Here is a 20,727-nt window from a genome sequence, read left to right as displayed (position 1 = left end):
GCTGTTGGAGTTTGTTTTAATCTCAAGATCAAATACAGTTTACAGTTTTAAAAACTAATTAGCACATATAGGTTAGGCAAGCAATGCATTTTAACTTATGTCTTTACTGGCTGATGAAGTTTCCACAACGTAACAATAGATGGCACTACAGATTAAGACCAAAAACAGGAATCTGATTAATATACAAGCTGTTGGATAACACCCAAATTCCCTAGTCTAGAATTTCGTTTTTAGCAACAGCCACCCAGTTATCTATGGAAGTTCATGAAAAGGAAGTAAACATTTGTCCCTCCTTTCTGCAACAGATTAAGATTTTGAAGTATATTTTCATTAGCTATCCTCAGATTAGTGGCACTGGGGCTAAATTATGTTGGATATTTTGGGAGCCTAGGAATCGTAGCTTATTTCCGGTAAGATCAGGAGGTAGCTATTACTTATACAATTGCTTGCATTAATGGAAAGGATCATCAAAGTAAAACTTGTTTGGATCCCAGGGAAGTTTTGTGTATTTCCTTTTATGAAATTAAAAGTATTTTGAAATATGTAGCTTTGGATCGTTTTCCTCAATGAATAAATGAACAAGCACAATATTTTTGATTCATTTGTTTAATTGAGTTTTCTTTATCTGGATTTGGACCTTGTGTGGGAACAGATCACATTTTAGGACATATTTATGCAGAAATATTGAAACTTCAAAAGGGTAACATAAAACATATTTATGTTTGATGTGTTTCAAGAGGAGATATTTAAGCAGTGGACTAATGAAACACCCATATTCTGTTCCTCATTCCATATTGAAGGAGGCACAGTAGGGTGCAACATCATCAATATGCAAAAAATCACAGTGTTTTTTTTTCCTTTCTATTTGGCTCCAGGAAATCACTGAAACCTTTGGTTGCATTTTGAAGTAAACACTTCAGGAAAAATAGAATTGCCTTGGGTTGGTAGAACATGAGAACAGCCATGCTGGATCAAACCTAGGCCCATCTGGTCAGTATTCTCTCACACAGTGGTCTATCAGATGCATCTAAGAAGCCCACAAACAGGAGAGCAAGGAAGCCCTTTTCTCCCATTGATGTAGAAAATATGAGTTTAGAAAGCCTTTTTGCTTAATGGTTTATAGATCACCTGCCCTTTCAAGGATCAGATTAGGATATGGAGACTGCTTCTGGCTTTGCTCTATGCTGGAACTCTTTTGTGAGACATTTGGCTCTTAGCTCTTCCTGTTTACTGATGTTTATGGCCATTTTTTGTCCTCTAAATGTATATAATGACCATATCCTTTTGAGCATACTGGCTGGGTATTATAGGAGTTGCAGGACTACAACCTTCTATTTCTACATGTAATTGTAATAAAGTGAAGGATGGCTGGTGTGGGTCTTCTGGGCTGTGTGGCTGTGTTCTGGAAGCTTTGTTTCCTAACGTTAGATAACAAAACTTCCAGAACATGGCCATACAGCCCGGAAGACCCACACCAGCCATCGTACTCCAGCCATGAAAGCCTTCGACAATACAAAGTGAAGGATCTTTGAAGACAGCTAAATTATCCTTCTTTCTTCAGTTCTGAATTTTAGTTAAGAAGTAGATAATGGAAAAATGTAGCAGAAACTCCACTAAGCCCTGCATATTGCATTTTTAAAAGGAAGCGAATAAATTATTTACACTCTTTCTGATAGAATGTATTACTGTCAGTTTTCTACACTTCTTCAACTGCTGCCTGCTTCTCAGCCACAAAACAAGGATTTTTTTATCGCCCGTTTTTCCTATAAATTCAAAACATGCAGCTCTGCTTACTCAGAAGCAAGGAAAGCAGAAATGTCCTTAATGCAATTTTTATATACTTTTAAATTTTTTCTGAGTCTTGCCAGGTGAGTATTTTTCACCTCAGGATGGTGACTCCTTTTATAGAAAGGTTTCAGTCTTGGAAGACCTCTCCAGAGGAACGAGCTAGATTGATCAGGCACAGCAAGATTGCCTCTTACTTCCCACCGCCCCGACCAAAAAAAAAAAAAAAAAACCCTAGAGAAAATTGAAGCAGAAAAAGGCACCAAGTGAGAAGTGTTATTTATAACAATGCCAAACACATCAATGCATTATTAGAGACGGGTGGGGAAGAAGTAAGCAGCTTGAGACGATAGCATTTGCCAACAACCTGGAAATGTTGCTAAAAGTGTTGGACAAGTGATTTTCCTTGTAAAATAAAAATCTGTTGAGGAGACTGTCTGACCAATGGACATCTGGATCCTTGACTATAAATAGATCATGACTGACTGAAGGTATTTTGGCACCTTCACCTCTCTATATTTAAGAGTTGTTACAGTTACTCCATTTACTGTGCAAATTGGTTATCTTATCCACCTTAGAGGAATCCTGTGAAAAATACAGACTTGCCTGAGACAGGAAACCCAGAGGAATATATACCCAGGAGAAAGAGAAAGAGAGAGAGAGAGAGAGAGAGAGAGAGAGAGAGAGAGAGAATGAATGAATGAATGAATGAATGAATGAATGAATGAATGAATGAATGAATGAATGAATTTAGGCAAATTTCAGTTTGAACAAGCACTACCCAGCTGGTAATAAAGTACATATTTGCATATATCCTTCTTTTATTTAGCCAGATGAGCACCACAACCTCTGTGTTTTCAGAGTTGAAAAGGGCAACTACAGTAAGTTCCTTTGGAAAGTTTTGATCATATTTCATTGGTGTATTCCCAAGGAATTCAGTTGTAGGACTTATATGGTTCTTATATGGTTGGGTTGACTGTGCCACTCCATGCCTCTGGAAAGTGGATCCCATCTTGAACAGTACTAGAGATCAAACTGTAATCCCTACTACTTTTTCTCCTAGAGTCCCCACCCTCATCCCCGCTCCATTCTTCTTTGGAATAAAATTTTCCCCCACCCAAAGAATTTTCCACATATTTACAAGTAATAAAACAATAGAACCACACAAGTCCCATTAAAACTTGCACAACATTTAGAAAACACACTCCATCCTGCTAAATTATGGAGAACAAGAAATCCTTTTTCCTCCTCCTCCTCCTCCTCCTCCTCCTCCTCCTCCTCCTCCTCCTCCTCCTCCTCCTCCTCCTCCTCCTCCTCCTCCTCCTCCTCCTCCTCCTCCTCCTCCTCCTCCTCCTCCTCCTCTTCTTCTTCTTCTTCTTCTTCTTCTTCTTCTTCTTCTTCTTCTTCTTCTTCTTCTTCTTCTTCTTCTTCTTCTTCTTCTTCTTCTTCTTCTTCTTCTTCTTCTTCTTCTTCTTCTTCTTCTTCTTCTTCTTCTTCTAGTACAGTTGATGAGAAACCTACCAGCCCAGGTTCCAATACCTTTTAAAAACCCATTTGGCTACTTTTATATAGAAAATGGAACTATGTAAGAGAGTGAAAGTTGAGTTTCATAAATCACAGATGGCAGTTTGAAAAGGGCATCACATCAGTAAAGAGATGCTATGCTGGCCATAAGTTTTAAAACGAGGCCACTCTCCAAAAATTGTGGCCTGTCTTTAATCCCCAAATAACCTTAAGATGGGCATTAGGACTGGGGATGCGTATGCAAGAAGAGAAATTTACCCTTCCTACAAAAACTGATCTTGCTAGGAAGAAATTTAAGGAAGCACCATCCAGACATTTAGACCCATGTTCCTCAACCTCTGCAAATTTAAGATGTGTGGACTTCAGCCAGCAATAAGGTTGAGAAACACTATTAGACCCCAGCCCAGAATTCAAACACTGGGGGAAGGAGCACACTTTTTCAAAGAACCTGGAAAAAAATCAGCAAATTCAGATCATACAGATACAGAACATAAGGACATGTTCTACTAGAGAAAAATACCACTAACCCCACCCTCGTTATTATAGTTAGCTTACTTCTAACTTCAGTCTTACAAATTGAGAACAATTTAAGAATATTAAACAAACATTTGTACATCCCTTGGCAAAGCCTGTTGGGTCTGTTTGTTTTTTCTCCATCAGGAAAATCCAGACTGAGGAGGAAAGCAAGTCCTTCAACTCTGAAGCAGCAATAGCATTGTTCTCTTCAGATCTATAGAGGCTGTGCTTTCACACAGCACAAATATGAAAGATCGATCCCAGGCCCATCTGGTCTAGGATTCTCTTCTCCCAGTGACCAACCAGATGCCAAAGGAAAGACCCACATGCTAGACATGGGCACGGTGGCACTCTCTCATTTGTGTTCCATCAACTCGTAGTTAGACAGTAAGGGTTTCAGAAGTTTGTACGGGCCTGGAAATCAACAGCCTGGGAGAGACACACTGTAGGGGCTTTAAATATTATCTCCAAACTACAGAGGGAGGAGTTAGGAAAAAAGAAAGGAATAGCAAATTTCCACTTCACCTCTCTAGAAATCTCTTTTGCCATACCAGTAATCAGGCTAAGGGTTGGTCATCAGTCCCAGGGCTAAGTCTGGTGCTTTTAATACAATAAAGGACAATTTCAGAGTAGTCATTTTTGCCCCTCTGCTTTCTGAAAAATCTCCTCCTTCCACAAGCCCTCAAAGACTCTGCAAGATTTCTATTCCCTGCTGCTAAAGGATTGCTAGACAGCATTCCTCTATGGGAGTAAAGAGGCTGCCCTTATCTATGGCAAATCCTAATTTTTTCAGTGTGTTACTGAGAATGTAAGCTCATGCAAAGAAAGATTTGTGGCACAATGCCTACAGCCTTCTGGGTTTCAGGGAACTCACTCAGCTGACACAAAGTTCCTCAGGGGCCCAAATCTGTCCCCCTTTTTTTAAAACTAAGATGATTATTTCTAACAGGGGCTGTTTTATTTTTTAAAAATGGCATCACTTGTGAAATAAAGTCAACATGAGAGAGGAGAACAGAAGCCTGTTTTAATTTAATCAGTTTTAATCCTAGGAAAACTAAGATAAATTATACTCTGAACAAATAAGGTAAAGGATCCCAGAAAAGCATCTGGAGCTTCCAGTAATGGATACACTGTTTTATAAATGATTTTATTTCACAACCAGTTATTTTTAAAGGCAGACGATGGAGATACCTAGCCCTCCAGAAGTCGCTGAAGTAGCACTCCCAGAACTCCTCTGTTCAGAGTTTGGGGCTGACATCTGCACGGCCCAAACTTCTGCACCTTGCTTTAGAGCAACCCCCACCCCTTACAAAAACTCTCAAATGAGATACGAAAGAATGAGAACTGGAAAAACCTTGAACTGAATATCAATTTGTGCAGTGTAAGCATAATTTATTAACTTCTAATTTATAAAGCCCACAAATAGAGTATATAAATCTCTATTAGTATACCAGCTTGTTATTGTTATGTGACATTATTTCACACTGTAAAGTTAAGTCTCCAAATTTGTAAGGACTTCTAGAAGAACTGTTACAGAAAGTGGAATATCATGGCCTTCTCTATCCTTCACTCATATTTGACTTCCATTTTACAGAAAGGAAGCTGGAGTCATGTACCCTGTCCATCACAACATATTCTTATTTGAATGAATCCTTCTACAAGAAAGAGGAATCTGTAACATGCAATCTGAGATAGGCAGGGCAAGCCAAGGAACTATGGGACAAAACCAAAGGAAATTAAGAATAGGAACCAAGATGCCGAAACCAAGAATGAAGGAACATTTAAAACAATTTCAGGATTTATACGGTTGAAATAATATGGCACATCAGGCGAACAAAATTCTTGAAAGAAGATACCACCATAACAACTGCAAAAGCATCTTAAAGAACTGGAAGATGCGGAGCCCTCCTAGATCAGCCGAGGGCCTATTTATTCCAGCACTTTGTGTCCCGTGATGGCCAAACTATTTGCATTTAGGAAGCCTGTGGACAGAAGGCAAAAGCACGTCCTCCCCAATGGCTCTTACTTAAAGTAGAAACAGCCTTTGATTTAGGAGACAATATCCCACCACCTGGATTAGTATCTGGTGGTAGCTCAATCCTCCATCAATTTGTCTAATCTCCTTTTAAGACTTTCTGAACTGATGATCATTACAGCTGATGGCAGCAAATTCCATAATTTAGCTAACATTTTTTTAAAAAAAACCCTTTCATTGGTCCTAAATCTCCCTGTATTTAGTTCCAATGGATGAGCTAGTTTTTTAATATTGTGAGAAAAATGATTCTATCCTCATTCTCTTTACTATGCCTGATTTTATGTACCTCAATCACGTGTGATTTTATATACATGGATGTTCCCACTACTGCAGTCATTCCTTGTAGGGAAACCGCAGTGGTTACTTTTCATTTTGACTGCCCTTTTTCTACATCTTTTCCAGACCTGCAATATATTTTTTGAAATAGCGTAGCATTCTAAGTGTGGTTCTGTCATAGATCTGTAAAATGGCATTCCTATACTGGCAGTTTTATTTTTGCCATTTTTTTAAAAAAAACAAGCGCATGCCAGACTAATGTTTTCATTCAACTATTCTTTATGACTCCCTTTCCTGCTCAGTCACTGGCAACTCAGACCACATTCGTATTGATATAAACTTCGGATTTTTAAGCCAACATGCAAAGACATGACAAGGAGACTAAAACAGCTGAGTGCTTATTTGCAACTGACGATATGAGTGCTCATGCGTGCTTTTTCTTTGATTGTGGCGAGCAGCCCAGAATCATTGAGTTGGACAGCATACGGATTTAATATATTACTATTATTATGGTTGGTCGCACAGTCAGCCAGATGCTTAGACTGGATTTGGCATTTTTGTCTACCTATCAAGTCCTTCCCAAGGACCTGGGAGAGGCAGATGTTGTTGTTTGATGGTGTTAAAGGTATCGTCACAGGATATGAGCTGTTCGAAGTAAAGCTGCCTTTTGCAACTGTCTGATGGTGATTTTCTCAGCGCTGATGGTGTTCAAGTGGTGCTCCAGATGTTTGGGGATTGCACCAAAGGTGCCTGTAACTATTGATACTACCTTTGCTTTCTTTTGCCATAGTCGTTCTACTTCTATTTGCAGGTGTTTATATTTTGTGATTTTCTCCAGTTCTTTCTCTTCTATTCTGCTGTCTCCAGGTATTGCAATGTCCACTATCCAGACTTTTTGGTCTTTCTTATCAACAATGGCTAAATCTGGGGTGTTGTGTGGTAGGTGCTTGTCTGTTTGAATTCTGAAGTCCCAGACACTTTAGCTTCTTCATTTTCTATTGCTTTGTCTATTTTGTGATCCCACCAGTTCTTGCTTGCAGGCAAGTGGTATTTCTTGCAGATATTCCAATGCACCATTGTTGCTACTTTGTCATGCCATTGTTTATAGACAGTCTGTATGATTTTCTTGCAGCAGCTGATTAGGTAGTCCACTGTTTCTTCAGCTTCTTTGCAGAGGTGGCATTTGCTGTCCGTTCCTGTCTTCTCAGTTTTGGCTTTATATGCATTTGTTCTTAAGTCTTGGTCTTATGTAGCCAGAATTAGCCTCTCTGTTTCTTTCTTCAACTTTCCTGCTCCTAGCCATTGCCAGATCTTGTTGTTATCTGCTTTGCCTGCTAGTTATTTTATGTACTGGCCATCCAATACTTTGCCTTGCCATGTCTCTTTTCTATTCTTCATTTGGTCTTTCTTTGATATTCAGTAACCCTTCATGGTGTCCTAGCTTCAGTACATTTTCTTCACTGTCCTTCAGATATTCTTCCAATGCTCATTTTTCTTCTTCAACTGTCTGGTGTACTTGCAACATTCCACGCCCATCTCTGCTCCAATGTTGCTGCATGGATGAAGGGCATTATTCATTGACATTATTTTTCTGGTCTTCCTATCCAGGGCTTTTAGTTCAGCTTGAGTCCACTATTCCAGCTGTATATTTTATGACTGGACTTGCCTGTGTGTTAATTGCCTTGATGGCATTTCCATCACTGAGTTTGGACTTTAAGATCTTCTTCACTTTTCTGATGTATTCTCTACTAACCTTCTTATTGACTTCAGTGTGCTTGATATTGTCAGCCTGAAAGATGTCCAGGTATTTGTAGTGATCTTCTTCATCCAGACTCTTGATGTTATTTCCATTGGGCATCTTGATTCCTTCAGTTTTCAATATTTTTCCCCTGTTGATAGTAAAGGTGGCACATTTGTCCAGTCCAAACTCCATTGCAATATCTTGGCTGTATATTTGGACAGCGTTGAGCAGCGATTCCATTTCAAATGGTGTTTTTCCATACAGCTTCAGATCATTCATATAAAGGAGGTGGGATAGCCTGGCAGATTTTTTTTTAAATACTTTTATTAAGAACTATAAATGAAAAGAGTAAAAGTCAATACAAACTACAAAAAATACGAACAGAAAAACAAACACAAAAAAAATGGGGGGGGGTGAGAATGTAGACAAGAAAAAGAAGGGAAAAAGGAAAAGAAAAAAAGAGAAAGTAACTTCCCCTTCATCCCAGCAGGTAAAAACAATTTTAATAGCTTATCACCATCTCTAAATAAAACATAATCTCTCTTCTTCCCATAACTCACCTCTTAAGTAACAAAAAAACAAAATCCAAATGCTTCGTCAATCAATTCTTTGTCAGCAAAAGTCCAGTAAGGGCAACCAACCCTATTTTCCTCTTTTAGTCCTGATCAGACAAACCAACCTTATAAACTTTCTCTGCAAGTGCCATGACAAGCTGACATCTTATGACTTGTTGGCTAGTAAGACAGCTTTTGCAAGGGAAATTGTGGTTGGATGTTGGATCCGGGCCAACATAATCTCTCCAGATCAAAGGGGAGATAGTTGGGATCATCCACATGACTCCAAACAGCCACTACTCATGAATAGACCATGGAAACTGTCATTTTACGGTCATCTTATGAGTGGAGCGGCTGGGAGTTGGGATTCCATCAAGCTCACACTTGCAAAGCAGCCTTATGTACACTAAGCTCGACCAAGCTTTATATCTTAATCACTTTCTTGGATTAATTTTTTTATGATTTGTATATTGGAGAGATTAAGACCCTTCAGACCCGCAAGGTTTTACTGTATTCATTGGGTGAGTCTCCACCTCCTTAGAAGACGATGGTGTAAATTTGATCTTAAATGTTTTGAAAATATATGATTTTTTTTGGACTATGCAGCAAAAGAGTGCTTAGTATATGGATTTTGGAAAGCTAATAATGGATTAAGGGACCAGAGAAATTTGGAATTATAGTTTTGAATTTATTAGAAGATATCTTCTCCTGGTAAAATGGCGATTGCTTTTGTTTCTTTACGATAAGGAGGCCTTGAAGGTTGGACATTACAGGGAGCCAGAGGATAAAGAAAATGGAACAGAAATCCTTAGCGCAAACTTTTAAATACCTCTCACCCAAGTTACTGGATAGAATGGATCAATTGCTTGAGAAACTGGACAAAACATGCTTTGATGAAATTGTAAAACAAGAACAAGTTGTAATGGATGTTTATGAATTTAATTTGGACATAAATGTAATGCAAATGGATCCGATGGATAATTTATCCCCTAAAGAAGATGAACAAATATCAACCCAGGAAATTGATTTGGATATTTTTTTTCTTTTGGATATACAAAAGAGCTCTGCTATGGTTTGGGAAGACTGTTTTAGAACTGACAAACAAAAGGATAAACTTTATCTAATGGACCTGTGAAATAAATATGTTAAAGTTCTGAAGGATTTTTGTTTGGAAATACAGATGATCAGCAAATTACCTTTTTTTGAAGGGGTTAAAGAATAATTTAAAAATTCCTGGCAGATGTTTTTGATGTTTGATAGCTATGGCCTGATTTGTTCAGTGTTGTTGACAAAGGAATTAATGCCATGACAAACAGTAGTGGTGATAGCGAGTCTCCTTGAAAGTTTCCTCTCTTGATGTTAACCTCTCCCAGTCTATCACCATTGTCCAGCAACTGTGTCTTCCATTGTGCCATTGATCTTTGCACAAAGTTTCTGATCTTTCTACTGACTCCTGTTATTTCTAGGCACTTGATTATCCAGTCATGTGGCAGGGAGTCAAATGCCTTCTTGTAATCAATCCAAGCTACATTCAAGTTGACCTTCCTTATCTTACAGTTTTCCAAAATTATCTTGTCAGTTAGGAGCTGATCTTTTGTCCCTCTGCCGTTTGGGCGGTTTCCTTTCTGCTCAGATGGAAAGAGCTTGTTTTCAACTAGATGCTGTTGGACTGCATCAGCTACAACACCAGTTAGCAATTTGAAAGTTGTTAGTAAGCAGGTAATTGGCCTGTAGTTGCCTGGGGCTGCCCCTTTTTTTGGATCTTTCATTATCAGGTAGGTTTTGCTAGATGTTAACTAATATTCAATTTCACCCCCTTGCAGTATGTTGTTAAACTTCTTAGCAATGAATGGGTGCAACCCAGTTAGATGTTTCGACCAAAAACCATGCAGTTGTTTTTGTTGTTGTTATTATTTAGTGTTCAAGAACATTCTCTTGAAAGATGGAACCCACATCTCTCCTACTTCACAGCACTACCTATTATCCTCAAATCCTCACGGTCCCTATGCACAATAATTGTAAAAGAGTAGTAAAGAGCAGACGGCAGTGCATAAAAGACTCCAACTCACTGACCCAATCTGAGAAGGAAATAAGTAAGACAATATCCTGTGAAATATGAACATTTGACATAACTATTGGAACAAAGAAAATGCCTGGACAAAGAACAACTTTATCCCTATACCAAATCAGATCAACATCATCATCCATAAGGCACAAAGTTCACTAGCCCTGTGTACAGGGGACATTGCTACTAGTAATGCTGTTTCAGAGTGAGAAGGTTCAGATGGCTAGAATGATTTTGACAATAACTTGGCTAACACTACAGAATCTTCACAACAGCTTTTTGGTAGTGATATGGAGGAAACACAACTTTTAACTATTAGCAATGAAAACTTTAAGGAAACGGAAATAGGGAAATAAAATGTTGACAGCTACCAAATATAATCTCAAATAGGAGATAGCAAAGTTGGAGGAACTTTATGCAAGGAACACGTGAAGTGGTCCCTATTCGTGTGAGCTGCAACGGGCCAACTAATTAGCATTGTAGGAGCATTAAGTGGAAGGTTAATGTCACGCCTCAAGAATCTGTTGGAGTGACTATGTCAGGGCCTATTGGGAGGGAACTGCCATGGCATCAAAGTGATATATGTTCAGTCAATGGAGTATTACTGCTTTTGGCAAATTGATGCCCCATGTTGTAAAGACTCTGGTGTTCAGTGCCAGGTTGTAGATGTTCTGCTCAGGCAATCCAGGCGGGTGTTATTCTCACCAGGAAGATCAACAGTATGATGCTGGAGGCACCAGTCCCAAAGATCTATGGTGAGACAAAATAAGGTGTCTGCCCTGCTTATATAAAATACAATGGTAAGAGCGTCCAATGTAACTTAAACCCACAATATGCTATCAGAGGAAGGAAGATCCTGAAGTCCTGTACAATACAATATCAGATGTCCAAAGGTATTGGTATAGATTGATAGATTGATAGACTTTAGTCTGCCCATTGATAACTGGAAATTTGTCATGTATCACAGTGAACCCTCTGGCCCAGCAGAGATGCATTTGTGATGACTATGGAATAGATTATGTTGGAAATGCTCTCTGAAGTTTAAACTCCCTAGAATTCACTAGAGTAATGATTTGGTGACAAGAGTTGGGAAACAGAAACCACTGTGTCCCAAACACAATGGCCGAGGAACCACCTTCTCAATGGTCTGGGCAGTCAGGTGAAAGAAAACAGTTGCATTTGTTGATGCTATGAAAACCAGCATGAACTGAAGCTGGTCTTTCTTAACAGAGATGTGTAAAAGCAGCAGGAATGATGGTGATAGCTGCCCAATGATCTCCTAGGGGAAAAGCCCTCCTTATTCTCAAATCAAGAACAGAACCAAAATCTGTAGGATCTTCTGCACGGTAAACTTGTTCTTGTTTACACAGAGAGCAAGACTAACTAGAAAGTAACTTGATGGGAGGCATTGACCTTTTGTTCAGATAAAGAGTTTTGTTTGAGCACAGGACTAAGCATGAAAGACCTGTGCCTTGACTTATCATCCAATAGGTGCTCAAAAAGTGTTTTTTTTTACTCACAGAAACTATTGGCAATGGACATAATCAGCCTGATAGCTGGAAATCTGGAATTGTAGTGTTGAGTTGAAAGTTGAAAGCAAGCAAGGCACCCAAGCAACAGCTTTCCTGGTCTATTAGAGTAGACCACCTTATTTTATTTTGGGAGGCCTCCACTGATGGAAATAGGATTTAATGCTTGAACAAGAAATGTCAGTTGTCCTCTCATACACGGTAAAGATTTTCAATCCTATGAAAATTATAGCTGGAGAGTCTCAAGAACCCTTGCTTCCTAAGCTTCCTAAAGAATAAGGATGGAGACAGGTACCAAGGTATCCATTTACAGTAGGCCAAAGATGGAGCTATTGCTGTTTGTTTGCTGTTGCTTGACTGTGAAACCAGGGGTCTTAGTCATGTGGAGCATTTGTGGGTAAAATCATTAATACTCAAAAACAAAGGAGGATACCTGATGGCTGGATCCAGTGAAACAGAAAATATATGTGCCTCATAATCAGAAACAAGTCTTTAAATCCAGGACCTGTGCCAGAAGCTAAAGTGACAATCCCTGAGGTAGTTGACAACTGAACTTTTATGCAGATGCAGCCTGTTAGAAAGTATGAATCTGTGTTGCTCAACCAAGAGTAGGAACTATGTGGTGAAGATGTTACAAAACTCACGGGACATGAACCAGTGCCCAGAAATTGCCACAGAAACTAGGTCTGTGCAGAGTTTGGAAATGATCCCAAAATGCTTTGCAAAAACTTGCACATATACAGCCCTTTTCTGCTATTTGTTACAGCAGTCATTCCTCACAAGCCTGAAGCTGTGGCTGTTTTAGGAATTGCTTTAACAATCTACCTGCTTTACTGAGTCAATTCATTAAAGCAGCTGTATCTTTTTCTGAGCTAATGTGGAAACCTGGCTGCTTTAATGAATAGCATAAGTATTGTGCTAACGTAAGTTACAGAACAGGTCTTCCAAGCAATTTTTAAAGTGTGTTCAGCCTGAATAGGACTCATAGTGATAATAATGAGTTTATAATAGCCAATTATACCTGTATCATCTTCAATCTGGCAGGGAGCAAGAATGAAAGTATTGAGAAGAATGCCATTCCTCTGTACACTACTATCAGTGATTGGAAGGGTAGAATCATGTGAGGCTAAGCAGTCCTGTAACATTGCATTAAGAGAAATGCAAATAACAGTATTAGGATAAGTTGCAATGAGTAAAGAGGCAGACTTGGAGTCGCTGGTCCAGCCCTGCCAACCCTGGTCATGCATAGCATCTGGTCAGCCTCTGTGGCTCCAATGGTTATGAAGTTGAATGTTTCTTTCCATAATGTCCCAAATTGTCTTGTCTTGGGAGCACTTTGACTCTTTAGGCACTGGTGTTGGAGTGAAAGTGCCTATCAGAAATCAATGGCTTTGTAGTTAAGGTGGAAAATGGTTAACTGTGACTGATACTGTACCTACTTCAATCTATGAAGTTTGGGCATCAAATGTTTTGTGATGAAGGCTACACTGATATCAGATGGAGTTGACAGACTTTTGAAGCCAAACATGATCAATTCCGATGCAACTATAGCATGAAGCTTTGGCAATGGGCACACAAGTCCATTCAATATCCTTTGCCTAAGCAAAACAACATTTGGAATGTCTGTGGGAGGGATTTTGATCCCACCACTGGAGCAATTTAAGAAAATTTGCTATAGTTCAGTGGCTACAGGCTTGTGAAATTAATGAAGACTCATAGCAAAAACATTGAGAAGCCCTTCAACTGGAGAAAAGCTTATAGAAAAACACTCTATACATGCTGTACATCAGTAGAAGAGGAACTGAGAAAATGATGAGCTAAAACTATGTATATGGGAATGGGAAGGGCTTCTAGTAGTCCGGCTCAGCTAAGAAAAGATTCCAGAGTGGCGGACTGTGAAAATTCATACCATCCTTCCCAAATGGTGTGATGCACAGAGACCACAAAGAATAGCCAACTGAACCAAGATAATTGGAAAATATAAAAGGAAAACGGGAAGCAAAACATTTATGAAAAAAATTGTTTGCAGAGCTTAGAGTAAATATGGAAAAGATTAAAAAAAAAAGCCAGTGATTATCAATAAAGAGAAGGTAAGGAATGAGCCAATTCCAACATAAGGATCTGCTTTTACAGCAGAGTTAAATGATTTGAAACAGAAGATATTGTTGCCCTCTCTCATCCAATACTTGGGAAATAATTCAACAGATTAATACCTAAGAGGTTATTATCCTTCTAAATCAACGGGAGGCAATGCTTCCATTGTTTTGTTTAACTGAAGCTGGAAACTCAAAATCTAAATACCTGTGAATAATCAGCTGTTAGGTCAAAGGATAAGACCTTGACATCTTTTACCTGATACTACTGAGCCAATGGCAGATAGAGGGCCACTTATATTTGATTTGATTTGATGAAAGGTCCTTAAGTAAGTGCCTTCAACTAGTTGGACATGTGATCCTATCTTCTTTCTTATGTTCACTTTTGTGGGATAAAATGTTAATGATATTACAAATTCCACCGATAGTTCTAACATGTGCTTTCTTTATTGATGGACTGCCATCATGAGATCCTAATAAGGCAAACAAGAGAGTTAAAAAATCAGCCTCCATTGCTGCAAGCTGCATTTTTTTTTTTTATGATTACATTCCTCAAAGTCACAGGACGGAATCTGTTATCAAGCTCATAAAATAATTAAGTGTAGAATGTATTTTAAAAAATAAATGCAAAAGTTCTTTTAACCTTAGGATCATTTTTACTCATGACAATATTTGTTAAAAATATTACATCTGCCTTTGAGAAGAGAGAGTATCAACTTTTTATATTATGGAAAAATAAACTCTACAGACATCTCAAGTTGGCACACAGCATTTGAAAATAATATCTTTTCCCAATCATCTTTCTAAAGGACTCCTTTACCACCTCCCTTTTCCCAATTATTCTTAACACACTGGGCTGTATGAATGGGTATAAGACAAGAATACCTAAAAACAGTAAAATGTTTATTTTCTTTAAAAAAAAAGAGAGGGATTCAAACTGACTGTGATCACAATTTCCATCTGCGGTCAGCAAAGCCAATACTGCAAGTATATTCCTTGATTGAAATGGTTAATAAAAGAAACTGTTGGTTTTTTAAAAAAAAATACAGATTTCTGCTCCTGCATCACCATATCCAGTATTTGTATGACAACATGCTTTTTAATTGATAACTTCTTCTTAGCAGAAAACAAGGTTGATCATGGCAAAGCATCCCATTTCCAAAGCTCTATACTGTCAGTATTAACAAGAACTCCATGCTCCACTTGGGTGTGGGCTGATGAACAGGGTTAACTGGAAGATTCAACTGCTTAGTTATGGAAGATTTTGTACAACACCACCTCAGCCAATAGAAAACAGGCCAACAGCCCAAGTGAAATCTACAGTGTCTTTTAGATGTTTAGGTCAAGAGTCTGTGTGGTGTTCCTGGACACAAGGAAATAAAAACTCGCAACAGGTTTCAGTTAGCAGCAGCAAAGGCAGTTCCATAGAAGCTGTTCTTCTTTCTTTTAACAATGTTCATTGTATGGTCATTAAGAAAACACTGTAACTGAATGGAGCATACAATGTGGAAATAACTGTTTGTTATGTAGTGCTGTTCACTTGAGAAGACTTCCCCAAAAGGTCTGGACTGAACTGTAATCTATTTACACAGGAGCATTCCTGTTTTGATTGGCAGAAGTGGCACTATGTGATATCCTCCTCTTCTGAACAGTAATCACGGCCCTTTAGAAGAAAATAAAGAGGTTTTTTTAAAAAAATTACACTAAAATCAGACAAGACGACTATACACAGAGAGAATATCAAAGACATAGAGTAACAGCCCCCACCATCATTTTGATGTATAGACATTTGATTAATATATTTTTTAGAATACATCTATTCCACAAAATTCAACACAGGAAAATCACATTAGCCAGTTCATATTCTGTTTGTACTACAGAATCACTGTGAACTGGGTACTTCCTGCTGTGAACCCCTCTACAGTCTTTCAGTAACAGGCAATCATCTCCTGTTGTTCAAGAAGACTGAATGGTCAGGTACCACTTATCATGTTAATACTGTACTCCCTAATGAGGCAAAATTTAAAAATGCAGTATGTAACTTTTATCTGCAGCAATTTAGAAATGCAACAGTATGCTTCATACATTTTTTTGTATTTGCAGTAATACATCAAGGGGCTTAAAGTCTGTATCAACGTGTCTTCCAATATCTTATTTATTTATTTTTCAAATTTATATATGCTGCCCATCTCACTAACCAAGTGATTTATAGTGTAATACACTCCTGATGTGCTTGTTCATCAAATAAAGGAAAAGCCCAACATCACAGAACAGGCCAAAAGTTGCTGGAGGGCCATCACTTTGTACATCCTTTATCTGGACCTCAGTTCTTCTGCAAATTAAAAATGAAGCTTTGGAAAAATACAGAGTGTCATAGAATAGATAAATGCTTTCTACAATGTATGTGTGTGTTGTGTGTACATGCAGACATAATATTCCAGTATCCTATCCTATTATATGCATGCACACATCTATGTATACAGTTTTTGTTTTTTTTTTGGTCTGCGCTCAGTCATTGCTGACCCTGCAGTGACTGCTTGGATGAGTCCTTGCAGTTTTCAAGGCAATTGTTTCGGAAGTGGTTTGCCAGAGCCTCCTTCCTAGGGCAGAGCCCAGCTGGCGAGCGCAGGAGGCGGGGTTTCCGTTGCTTCGCGCCCTTTTCGGGCGCACGCAGTTTTTCGCGCTTACTGGCAACTGCTCCCAACTCCTTTTTGCAAGGCACCGCCAGCATTTTTCCTCCCACCGGAGTGAGAGTCCCCATTTATCTACTCACGTAAGTTTTTTTTTCGAACTGTTGGGTTGACAGGAACTGGGGAGGAAACAAGAGCTCACCCTGTTTAACGCGAAGGCTGGACTTGAACCGCTGAAGCGTAGACCATTTCTGGCCAGCAACTTTCAGCGTCATTAAGCCGCTGCGCCACCGCATCCCCCATGTATACAGGTAGTCCTCTACTTATGACCATTTAACGACTGTTCAAAGTTATGATGGTGCAAGAAAAAGTGACTTATGACTGGTCCTTGCACTTATCACCATCACAGCATCCCTGTGGTCATGTGTTCACTGTTTGCAACCTTCCCAGGGGGCTTCCAACAAGCAAAGTCAATGGGGGAAGAAAGATGTGCTTAACAACTGTGTTATTAGCTTAACAACCATGGTGGTTTGCTTAACAACCACAGCAAAAAAGGTGGTAAAATCGGGCACAACTCACTTAATGAATGCATCACTTAGTGATGGACGTTCCAGTTCCAACTGTGGTTGTAAATCGAGGATTACCTGTACTTGTATTTCTTAGCTAAATATAGTACTGTAAATAAGTAGACTGATAAATAAAAACCACTCTGTAGACTGGTTTACTTTTTGGATTTTTGCTCTTTACATTTTTCTTTTCAGCTATCACATTTAAGTCTCATAATGCTAATCTGTAAAAGTGGATACTTACTATATGCTGAATTAAGACATCATATATTACACATGTATGCTGTCTCATAAGCCAGATTGCTGCACATCAGACTGAAATTATATGGTCACATAAACTTCTTTGGAAAGCTCTTATTTCCTATTTAATCCAAGCTTAACTTCATAAAATTGATGGGCTTAAAATTATTGTAAATCTGCATAATAGCTCCTATAACTTAAAGGCTAGGAGTGTATAATTACACTACTTACATAATTGCTATCTCACAACCCTACCCTACATTTGATTATATGAGGATAATATAAGAGAATCCGAGTAATCTTCCAAAGCGATTCCATACGCAATGTGTTACAAGAATCTGAGTGTAAATAACCATGGCATGACAATCTCATGTTAAAGAGGGATCATGGCAGGTTCATCATCTAAACTGGTAGAAGATAAACAGTCGGGTCTCCATATTTGCAAGATTTATGTTAGTGGATTTGTGCTTTCATGGTGGCGGTTGTGAAATTTATCACACTAAAAATCTGGCTGCTGCTTGCTGCATTCACCCTGAGTGATGGTGGGGCACACACATCTTTAGTCTCTCAGTAAGTGCCATCTGAGGGGACGTGGTGGCGCAGCGGCTTAATGACGCTGAAAGTTGCCGGCCAGAAATGGTCGATGCTTCAGCGGTTCGAGTCCAGCCTTCGCGTTAACAGGGTGAGCTCCTGTTTCCTCCCCAGTTCCTGTCAACTCAACAGTTCGAAAACTCACGTGAATAGATAAATGGGTACTCTCACTCCGGTGGGAGGAAAAATGCTGGCGGTGCCTTGCAAAAGGAGTCAGGGCAGTTGCCAGTAAGCACGAAACCGCGCTCGCCCAAAAAGGGCCCAAAGCAACGAAAACCCCGCCTCCTGCGCTCGCCAGCTGGGCTCTGCTCTAGGAAGGAGGCACTGGCAAGCCACTTCCGAAACACCTTGCCTTGAAAACTGCAAGGACTTGTCCAAGCAGTCACTGCAGAGTCGGTAACAACTGAGCGCAGATTAAAAAAAAAAAAAGTGCCATCTGAGTAGGATGGCTTGTGACCTTTGTGTGATGTGTGTGTCTGTGTTAGGTTACTCTAACTTGACTTTAGGCATATGTGTAAGTATTTATGCATACGTAGAAAACATCTGGGGGGAATTTGGGCAAGACATGTAATCCCATGAACATGGACCCCCAACTGTTGTGGAAGTAATTTAGACCTCAAAAGAGAAATTAAGATATAAAAGCACCCGTCAAGCAGAGAACACAACCTACTCTATCTAGAAAGCTCTAACATTATCTCCTAAGCTAAACATAATACCCATCATCAACATCTTTTGCTTTGCCCAGATTAAATTGCAGTTTGTATGCTTGAACCAACTATTTCTGGTTTCATCAGACTCATTTGAAAAACAGAAATTGATGACTTATTTCAAATTTTCATGACTTTACTTGGCTGCCTGTATGCATTAAAAATGGCAGTGAGGACAAGATAGAGCTCTGTTGCACAGCATAGTGTAAGATAGTCCCATGATACTGGAAACATTAACTTAAGTAGCTCCTTTCCTATCAAAGGCCAACTAATCCAGAAAGATCTTAAGGACAGTGGGCATGGCCCAAAAGGCTTATTTATTTTTATTTATTTATCAAATTGTCACTGCCCGTCTTGTTAAAAAGTGATTCTGGGCAGTTTACAGAAAAGATAAAATCAATTAAAATACAATATGAAATAATCTTAAATAATTAATAAATAAATTCCAAGGGATGATAAAATTGGTGAACAGCTCAGGGAGTGATACCTTTTAGATACCTTCTTGCCTATGCTCAGCATGTCCTTCAAGGCACCAAAGGCATTTTGGTGTCAATCCCAGACTGAAATTACTGATGGATATATGGTTAAGAAACACCATATACTTATTTCCTTTAAGGATTAGAGAAATAAATATTTTCAAACTTTGTTTCCCAAAGGACTATACATTCCATTATTCTATTATATTCCATTATTCCTAACCAAGACAGCAACTGTGGGCCAGAGGACATCTAGACAACATCATTTGGAATGGGAATTAGCAGGAAAAGGAAGCAATATCCAGATCTCACAGGCTTTACGGCCAGGATGTTAGAAGGGCTCAGACTGTGTGTTTTGCCCTGTGTTGTTGTTGTTGTTATTGGAGTTGATTATTTGTGTGTGTGTGTGTGTGTGTGTTTTTATGCATTATCAGCTGCCCAGATGGGTGGCCATATGCACGTGTGAAATCAGTCAATCAATCAAATGAGCCAGCAGCTCAAGTGGGAGGATGAGAACCCTGCCTTCTTCAGCCAGTCACTAAAGGGTTTTTGCACCTTAGGTAATTACAATTCTTAACTTGAAATTCAGCTCAACCTCTTGCTCTACTTTTTAAGCATCTTGTCAGCTTTCTGATGACTTTGTGTAGGCAGCAACAGACTTGAAAAAGGGAAAGGAATGAAAGAGAACATGCAAACATTGGTTAAGAAACCAGGGATACAGCCCACGTCTTCCTGAAGAATGACAAGCAGCTCTTCAGTATAGCTCCTTTCTCAAAGCAACTGGCATGAAAAAAAGAGATCATGGCTGAACATATGAATTCAGTTAAAAAGCTTACATTTGAATATAAGGCACTACCATATAGCCTTTAATACTGGTGTGTTTAAATTAGACATTTTCCATGTTGCAATTTGGATTCAGTCTTCACCTTTAATTCACATATAGGTAGTCCCCAGTCTAAGAATGAGTTCCATTCCAAAGGTCTGTCCTTAAGTCAAATTTGTAGGTAAGCTGGAACAGTATTATCAAATAAGTAGTATTGTGTAATGAACTTGAACCATTGTGTATTTAACTCAAATTTTGCTCCATTCTTGACTATGGGTCATCAATTTACCAGGCGTTCTTAAGCCGGGGACTACCTGTATAAGCAAGAGAAGGAGAAATTATGTTAACCAAATTGTCAGACAGGGAGAAGAGAAAAAAAATCTGGAGAGCAAATTACCATCCTATGTGGATGGGTTTGCACTTTGAAGTAAGTAAAATCACTATTCCTTGCACTTTGAAGTAAGTAAAATCTTCCGTTGGAAAGTGCAGAAATTGGGGGAGGGGTGGGAGAGAGGGAAGAGAAGGATGCTTGTGAGAAAATCTATCTATCGAGGTCTAGGCATAAAGATCTATACT

The 20,727-nt window shown here is 39.0% G+C and overlaps 2 protein-coding genes across 5 annotated transcripts in view; one reads left to right on the top strand and one right to left on the bottom strand.

The window, feature by feature from the left end:
- EDEM3 (ER degradation enhancing alpha-mannosidase like protein 3) overlaps positions 1–20,727 on the top strand; it is a 72,176-nt gene that overhangs the window by 50,363 nt on the left and 1,086 nt on the right. The window lies entirely within an intron of this gene.
- The window catches only part of CUNH1orf21 (chromosome unknown C1orf21 homolog), a 223,797-nt gene continuing 218,070 nt past the window's right edge, over positions 15,001–20,727 (bottom strand). For 2 of the 4 annotated variants that reach the window (XM_088153995.1, XM_088153994.1), the window contains one exon: positions 18,249–20,465. In XM_088153995.1, coding sequence (XP_088010121.1) covers positions 20,400–20,465 — 66 coding nt within the window. In that variant the 3' untranslated portion in view covers positions 18,249–20,399. Of the gene's footprint in view, positions 15,782–18,248; positions 20,466–20,727 lie in introns of those variants that run through there. The other 2 variants (XM_088153996.1, XM_007426295.3) reach the window with 2 other exon arrangements.

This window comes from Python bivittatus, unplaced genomic scaffold, assembly GCF_059951505.1.
Source record: "Python bivittatus isolate LINGU-HERP-01145 unplaced genomic scaffold, Pbiv_v1 ctg000700_np1212, whole genome shotgun sequence".
In the NCBI taxonomy this organism is placed as follows: domain Eukaryota; kingdom Metazoa; phylum Chordata; class Lepidosauria; order Squamata; family Pythonidae; genus Python; species Python bivittatus.
Note: the sequence above shows the minus strand (reverse complement) of the source record. Positions and strands in the feature narration are given on the sequence as shown.